This window comes from Lontra canadensis, unplaced genomic scaffold, assembly GCF_010015895.1.
Source record: "Lontra canadensis isolate GAN:19392208 unplaced genomic scaffold, GSC_riverotter_1.0 scaffold84, whole genome shotgun sequence".
Lineage (NCBI taxonomy): Eukaryota > Metazoa > Chordata > Mammalia > Carnivora > Mustelidae > Lontra > Lontra canadensis.
The window spans coordinates 770649-779218 of NW_022631078.1; the positions used below are offsets into that span (position 1 = coordinate 770649).

The 8570-nt window shown below is 59.2% G+C and overlaps 1 protein-coding gene across 1 annotated transcript; it reads right to left on the reverse strand.

The window, feature by feature from the left end:
• Positions 1 to 282: 282 nt before the first annotated feature.
• ZBED4 (zinc finger BED-type containing 4) lies at positions 283 to 3968 on the reverse strand. The gene has a single exon (XM_032882748.1). It carries the CDS (start codon positions 3928 to 3930, stop codon positions 421 to 423), a length of 3510 nt encoding a protein of 1169 aa, XP_032738639.1. The 5' UTR covers positions 3931 to 3968; the 3' UTR covers positions 283 to 420.
• Between the last annotated feature and the right edge of the window lie 4602 nt (positions 3969 to 8570).

Here is an 8570-nt window from a genome sequence, read left to right on the forward strand (position 1 = left end):
CTGCTCAGCCGGGATGGCTTGAACTCCCCCTCTTATTTACAGATTTCATTAAACAGCCACAAAAGCTGCTCTGTTGAATTAAAGCAATTCTTAAACTAAAATACAGTACCTGAATTGTGGTTTTTACGTAATTGAATAAAAAGCCTACAGAATCAAACTGTTCACATCTCCTCTGCCGTTCTAGTAAAACCAACTACTAAGCCCCCACTTTGAAAAAACACGTTACAGTCGGGAGTGAAACCCGAATCATCGTATTTCACCGGTGGCGGCAAGACAGGCGGCCCGCGGCGACGCCCGGCTGCGGCACCGGGAGTAAGGCACACGTAGGCATTACAGTGACGCTGGACGGGGTGGGCGGGGCCCGCCGCCTCCCCGGGACAGACAGTGGGCGCCCGGGCAGCGACGGCTCCACTGCGAGCTTCAATACTGGAAGTATATCAAGGGAAGATTCACTTTCAGAAAGATGAGTTTTTCAAAATGTTCCATCGTGAGCCTGGACTGGCTGAAGCTGGCGTTCTCGGTGGGTGTGTTGAACAGCCGTTCGGAAGGGACGATGCTCGGCGGGCAGCCCAGGAACCGCACGGCCAACGCGGCCAGGCCCGGCCAGGCCGCCTTCTTCAGGTTCCAGTAGGTGAGGGGGTCGCAGCCGTGCTCCAGGACCTCCTCCTCCAGGTAGGCCAGCACCATGTCCTCGGGCACCTTCGTCTTCTCGCGGGGGCCCTTCTTTGTCATCTTGGCCATGAGGGACCACAGGTTCTCCTCCCCGGCCGCGCCCTGCGAGGCGGCGCCCGCGTCGCAGCCGTTGGGGACGGGCGTGTTATCTGAGGTAGGGTTCAGCGCCTCCAGCTCCCGGATCAGGTCCCGCGTGTACTGCTCCGCCTCCTCTTCCGAGAACAGGGAGGCCTTGTAGCGCGGGTCCAGCAGCGTGGCCAAGATGTACCTCGGGTCGCGCAGGGTGGCGGCCAGCCGGCTCACCATGGCCTCCTTCAGGGACTTGAGCATGGTGTCGATGCCCATGGTCTCCTCGAAGAGCATCTCGATCTTGCGGTTCAGGATGTGAATCATGGGGATGACCTGGCTGAGCGTGGACGCGTGCGCGCTCATCTCCCGGCTGGCCGCGTCGAAGGGCTTCAGCGCGCGGCACACGGACCGCATCACCTCCCACTGGTCGCAGCTGATGAGCTCCCGGAAGCCGCACTCGACCGACACCTCGCTGACCGCCCGCTTCTGCTCCACGAGCCGCTCCAGCATGTGGAAGGACGTGCTCCACTTGGACGGGACGTCCTGCAGCAGGTGGTGCGGCGGCAGCCCGTACGCCCTCTGCAGCTCCGCCAGCTTCTCCTTGGCCCGGGGCGAGCGCTGCACCCGCTCACACAGCTTCCGCGCGGCGCTCAGCAGGCTCTGCACCATGCGCTGGCTCTTGAGGGCCTCGCTGACCACCAGGCTGACCGTGTGACTGAAGCACTGCACGCTGGCCCGCGCCCCCTCGCTCAGCGTCTTCCCGATGCTCGGGCTGTCGGTGACCGTGATGCCCACCTGCAGGCCGGTGGACGTCACCCAGGCCTCCCACCAGCCCTCCAGCTGCTTCCGGATGCTGCCGCCGCTGTAGTCGCAGTCCACCTGCGACACGTCCAGCAGGGCCGAGCCGTGGTGGTCCTCACGGTACGGCCGGGCCGACGACGCGAAGGTGACCCAGTGGGCGGTGAGCGTCAGGTACTCGCGGGCCTGGGCGCTCATCCAGATCCCGGACGTGAAGTGGACCACGCCGCTCTCCGCCTCCTTCAGCTGCGACAGGACTATCTGCTTCACATTATTGTACATCCCTGGGATGGCCGTCCCCGAGAAGTAGGACGGGGAGGGCACGGAGTACTGAGGTTTCAAGTGTCCGAGCAGCCTGTGAAAGCCGACGTTGTCGACGAAGGAGTATGGCTGGAGGTCAAGTGCGATCATCTCAGCTATGAGACTCGTGATTTTTTTGGCAACGGGATGAGAATCGTAGAACTTCTCATTGGGGTCTTCGAAGGAGGCGGCTCCTGGCAGGTGGGCGCTCAGGGCTCCCCGTGGGCTGGGCGAGGAAGCCCGCGCGGCCCGGGGCGCGTCGGCCTTGAGCACGCCACTGTGGAACCGCTGCAGGTGGCGCAGGAGGCAGCTGGTGCCCAGGTTGGTGGGCTTCTTGCCCCGGCTGATGGTGCGGCCGCAGTGCAGGCACACGACCTTCGTGGGGTCCGCGGAGCAGATGGAGAAGTGGTTCCACAGCTTGGAGGTCTTCTTGCTGCTCACGGGAAGGAGGACCGGGTTGTTTCTCGGGACCACGGTGGGCAGGTCAGTCAATCTGGCGGAGGCGCCTTCCGCGGAGGCCAGCGTGGCGTAGGGAGAGTTGGCCAGGCTGGCGCCCAGCGCGCCCTTCGGGGCGCCCACCACGTCCGCGTGCCGGCGGTACAGGTGCCGCATCAGACAGCTGGTGCCCACGTCGCCCCTGCGGCCCCGGCTGATGACGCAGGCGCAGTGTCTGCACACGGCCTTGAGGCTGTCCGTGGGGGCCAGCGAGAAGTGCTGCCACACCTCCGACTTGAGCCTCTTCATCACCTTCCTGTTCTGCTGGGACCCAGCGCCACAGTCCAGCAGGCCGGGGCTCAGGCCGCCAGCCTGGGGCTTCTCGGGGGAGGATGCCAGCGAGGCCTCGCCCGCGTCGTCCGAGGACGGCGCCGTGTCCCCCACCAGCGCGTCTCCGGCGCTCAGACGCACCTGCAGCTCCTCGGGCAGCCGGTCGGGCGAGGAGGACGCCGAGGGGGACGCCCGGGCCGGCTTCCCGGGCGAGGACGCCACGGAGCTCGGGTCTCCATCGGGAGGCGGCAGGGCGGGCAGCAGCGTGGGGGGCGCGGCGTACGGGGGCGGGATGCCCGAGCCCCCGCCGTTCTCCTGCAGCACGATGGAGCGGTGCGCCCGCCACATGTGCCTGATGAGGCAGCTGGTGCCCAGGTCCTTCCCGTTCTTGCCCCGGCTGAACTCGTTCATGCAGTGGACGCACACGGCCTTGGAGTTGTCCAGCGGCGACAGGTAGAAGTGCTTCCACACAGCCGACCGCCTGCGGGACCCGGACGTGCCCTTGGGGAGCGCGGGGTTTCTCTCCAGCCCGTTCTCCGCACGCTCCTCGCCCGGCAGCGGGGGCAGGTGCGGCGGCGCCCCCAGGGCCTCCTCCCGCCCGTACCTGTCGGGGGCAGATGTGTCGGGGGGGACGTCGTCGGGGGGGACCACAGGCTCCTCCGTCACGTCGTCGGGGGACGGGACCTTGGACGCCAGCTTTGGGGCGAGCTTGAGGGGCGAGAGCGCGGCACCCAGGTCCCCCGCGTCGGCGGGCTGTGGCGGCAGCCGCAGGGGCGGGGGCGACAGGGAGGGCAGGGCCGGCCCGCCGCCGTTCTCCTGGCCCAGCACGGTGGGGTGCGCCCTCCTCACGTGCCTCATGAGGCAGCTGGTGCTCAGGTCCTTCTCGTTCTTCCCTCGGCTGAACTCCTTCATGCAGTACGTGCAGATGGCCTTCGTGCTGTCCCGCGGGGAGATGAAGAAATGCTTCCAGGCCGGCGACTTCTTCCTGGAGCCCGCGCCCCGGCCCGAGAGGAGGCTCTGCGTCACGGCCTCCATGGCCACGTCGTACAGCGTGCTGCTGTACTGGGAGAACAGGGCCCCGTACTCCTCCTCCTGGTCGGCAGGGACGCGCTGCCCGGGGGGCTCGCAGCCCCCGCCCGCCTCCCTCGCCTCTGCCTGCTCCCCACCTGCCTCCGCCGCGGGCCTGCCCTGCCCACTCTTAAACGCCAGTCCTTCCAAACTGTGCTTAGGGATGCGAACACCATCTTCCTCTTCTACTTTAAAATTTATTTTATCAGAAACCAATTCACCACCCCTTTCGGGATGAGTTTCCTGGTTATTCTCCATAACTGACCATAACTACTCGGGCCGCGTCGTCGTGTTGGCGGCGGTGGGTAAAAACCTGATCCGAAGGCTCATCTGTGCCCCCAAATGTACACCATCTTCAGCCTTGGAAGACGAATTCCGTCTTTCGAATGAGAACGAGCGCAGCCAATCATAAACCCAACCCAAGGAGCAGGCACGTGGGGAGCTCGCCGGCTCGCCTCAGGGCGCGGGCCGCCACCTGCCGGGAGCCCCGCCGCGACCTGCTTCTCGACGCAGACACGCACTGACGCAGCGCAGACCTGCATCTTCTCCTGGAAACCGGACCGCCGTCATCTCAGCAGCACGACGACCCTCTCGCAGCGTCTGTAAGAGGAGACAGAGTCAAGGTCAGCACGGACCCGAATCGTCCATTTCCAATCTGCTCCCTCACGGGTCCGTCAGCCTCGACATGCACAGGAAAAGTCCCATCACGGTAAGTTAAAATCGAAAACACGGGTTCCTCGATGTTTCACAATCCACTGATACAAGGAAAATACCCTAAAACAACAAAATAAGCAAAAAATAAGGGCAGGAGTTTAAATTCCAAGGGCCCAGTCACTAAGGGCTGGGGGCTCCGAGCCCCCAGGAGCAGCTCTCCTCGTGCTTCACCCTAAGAACAAACATACCAAGTGGGGACGAAACCCAGCCGACCTGTCATTTCCGACAGGACACTGAACGCCACAAAGAAAAGAGCGACTCCCAGTGCTGAGAGGGCGCGAGTCTGTCTGCAGCGCTGCAGGGGCGCCCGGGCCGGGGCTGGGAACAAACGCACGGAGCAGGCCAGCAGCGCCTCGAAACCAGGTGCGCAAGCAGGAGGCGGGGGCGGCACGTGGGGACAGAGTGGACACGGGGCGGACGACAGGAGCCTGCCGGGGCGGGGGGAGGAAGCCGCCCACGAGAAAGCCAGTAAGGCAGCAACAGGAGGCTGTCCTGTGGCGGGCGGCAGAGACCGGAGAAGAAGCGCTTCTGTGTAACAGCAGATTCTAGAAAACCCGCAACAGGCTCACAAGGTTTTTCCCACAGCAACCAGGGGTTTCCTGTAAGTACAATCAGCACAGAAAACCTTAAAACTACTCTTCATCTAAAACCAGAATGCCAGGTGGGAGGACAACAGGCAGATTCCTGACCCTTGGGCTCAGCCAGCCCCAAATAAAAACCCACAAGGCGGAGACAAGAAAACGAGAAGCAAAGACTCCGTGGGAGGTGAGGGGGTGTGTGTCACACAGCGTGGTGGGGAGGAGGCCCCGAGCCGGGGCTGTGCCGGCCGCGCCCCAGCCAGGTGAGCCGCCAGCCAGCGCCAGCAGCCCGAGTGGTGAGGCTGGCCCCACTGTGTCCCAAAGTCGCACGCCTCTGCGAGCCCGGGGAGGCAGGACTGACGGGGACGCGGAGATGACAGGCTCGGCAGGAGCCTCCCGGGCAAAGCAGGGCGTGCGCTGAGCCTGAGAAACTGGGTGCGCTCCGCAGCCAGCTCTGCCACGAGCAAGCGCAGGGTTCCCAGAAGGCGTCCCAAATCCTGAACTCCACAAAGTTCAGCCAAGTACTCAGAATAAAAAAAGCTTCTAAATGAAGTATCAGCAGGCACCCAGGGAGCGGGGCGGCCGGACTAAGTGCAGCGCGGGCTCCCGACCCAGAGTGGCCAGGCTCGCCACAGCGCCGCAGGCACAGAGAAAGCCCGTGTGACTGCGTTTCTAAAACAGAAGGTGTAATTACAGAGTTCCTACGTACAATTACATGTGTAAGCTGTTTTTGTTTTTTTAAATAAAATCCAGAAAACAAAGAGAAACGAGCAAAAAAAAAAACACTATAAAAATGAGTAGCCACATTTGGAAAACACTTCTTAAAAACAGAACTGTGAGCGTATATAAATCAGAACCACAATGCAACACCCACCAGGATGGCTAGACTCAGACAGACAACAGCAAGTGGGGACAAGGATGTGGAAAAACGGTGCCCTTGTGCTCACCGGTGGGGGTGGGATGGCGGGGCCTCTTCGAAAACCACTCTGGCAGCTTCCCAAACGTATGCCAAGTCACCCTACGACCCGGCCATCCCACTTCTGTGTAGACACGGAGAAGAAAGGAAACTGTGAGTGCACCCAGAGCCCCGCACGTGGACAGCATCAGACAAAAAGTGGAAACAACTGAAATGTGATCCATGAATGGATTAAAAACTGGGACGCAGGGGCGCCTGGGTGGCTCAGTGGGTTAAGCCTCTGCCTTTGGCTCAGGTCATGATCTCAGGGTCCCGGGACTGAGCCCCGAGTTGGGTTCCCTGCTCAGTGGGAAGTCTGCTTCTCCCTCTGGCTCTGCCATTACCCCTGCTTGCACTCTTGCGCTCTCTTTCTTTGAAATAAATAAACAAAATCTTAAAAAAAAAAAAAAAAAAAAGACCTGGATGAAATCTCTAGTAATGAAAATGCAGTACTTGAAAATATCCTGGATGGGGTAAACAGCAGTTTAGACGTAACAAAAGAGAAGATCAGTAATTATGAAGACATAGAAACAGAAATAAAACAAGAGGAAATAGCAAGGGAAAAAAACTGAAAAATTTAAAACTTGTGCACGGGGTGAAAAGACAAGATGAAGAAAGAGAGAAAACGTCTGCAAATCTCACATCTGATGAGGGGCTGACATCCAGGATAAACAAAGAGCTGTGGCAACTGACCAACAAGCCGGCTTGCAAATCGACAAAGGCCTGGGCTAGACCCACACGGACACACAAGGACAATCGGAAGCACGAAGAGAGATCACTTCATACCCACCAGGAAGGCTAGTGTCCAAATCCTGGGATGTGACGCTCCAAAAGTAACAGCAAGACAGGGAAAGCATGTTAAGATGTGCAAACATGGCCGGTGTGTCCCTGACAGCCTGATGAGGCCGAGCATCTTATGTGCGGGTCCAGGCTCCCTGTGAGCCATCCGCCTGTGCTCTCGACAGCCTGGGCGGTTCCTGAGAACTGAGCTCCTGAACTGAGTTCTGAGAGCTTTCCCCGCATCTGGGAGCGAGCCCTTTATCACATCTGTGATTTTTAAGTATTTTCCCCCAGTCTCAAGCTTGTCTTTTTCTCAGCAGTGTATTTTGAAAAGCAAAGCCCAATCTACCAATTTGGTTTTTTATGGATTGTGCTTTTGTGGTTATGTTCAGAAATCTTTGCCTACCCAAGTCACAGAGATCTTCTCCTGTGTTTTCTCTTCTAGTTTTACCACCTTGTTTTATATTTAGATCTTTGAGATACTTAAATTGTTTTGTATATGAATAACTAACTGCTCTAACAGCATTTGCTGAAAAGACTATCCTTTTCAACAACGGGAGAAACGCCTTTGTAACTCAATCGGACGTCAGCTGTGCGCGGACCTACATATATGGGTTATGCCCACAGACAGCAGCTATTAACCTACATCAATGGGATGTAAACATGTGGGTGTAGATATTTATCTACCAAACTGTGTACTTTAAACATGTGTGATTTACTGAATGTCAATTAATCCCAGTGTGGATAATATGAGAAACACATGTGTTGGGTCTTTGCCCCCCCGCCTCCGCCACACTGCCCCAGGTCCTGGCACGGGCTCCTGAAACCCCACCAACCTCCTGGGAGCCTGGAGTGTCTTCTGTTTTGATGAGGCGACTCTGGGTGGGCTCCTGGGTGGGGATGGGTCACCAGAGAGACCGAGCTGTGATCCCAAGCTGGGGTTTTCACCTTGTTCCCCATTCTCCAGAGAGGGGGAGGGGGGCTGGGGAGTCAGTGGACACCTGATCACGCCCATGTGATTAAGCCTCCATAAAAACCCCAAACGTGTGGGGTTCCGAGAACCTGTAGGTTGGGGACCACGTCCACGGGCCAGGAGGTGACGCACCACAGCTCCGGGGGACAGAAGCTCTTGTGCTCGGGGCCCTCCCAGCACCCACCCTGCACCCACCCGGCCGTGGACAGAGACAGGAGAGAAGCTATGGGCCCAGCTGCATCCGTGGCCTTCATCACACCCTTCGCTAAGCGATAAGCAGAGGAACGGGAGTCAGCACTCCCCCAAGTTCTGCGAGCTGTTCTAGCAGGTGAGAAGGTTCCAGAAGGGGCTCCTGAGGATCCCACCTGGACCCACGTCGGACAGAGGCTGTGGGTAACCCGGGGACCTGCCCCACTAGGGGGCTGCTTCTCGAGTGGGGGACAGTCTGTGGGATGGAGCCCCTCCCCGTAGGATGGGACGCTCCGGGCAGATGGTGTGAGAAGTGCGTTCAGCTGAGGACACCCTGTGGGGGCTGGAGAACTGGTCACAGTGGGGAAAAGCACCCACACGTTTGGTAACCAGAAGTGAAGTGTTCTACAACGGGAGAGTAAGAGTAAAGGAGAAACGCGTGACTTTCCCTAGACATGGTGAAACCTGCTTTTTTAAAAGAGGCTGGGATTGGGGCGCCTGGGTGGCTCAGTTAGTTCAACGACCGTCTTCGGCTCAGGTCATGGTCCCGGAGTCCTGGGATCGAGTCCCGCATGGGCTCCCGGCTCAGCAGGGAGTCTGCTTCTCCCTCCGACCTTCCCCCTCTCATGTTCTCTCTCTCTCAAGTAAATAAAAATAAAATCTTAAAAAAAATAAAAGGCAGGGATCGTCAGATTGGATAAAAAAGTGA

Bases quoted from the DNA above. Each gene is read 5' to 3' on its own strand.
- ZBED4 (XM_032882748.1), bottom strand. From the start codon at position 3,930: ATGGAGAATAACCAGGAAACTCATCCCGAAAGGGGTGGTGAATTGGTT.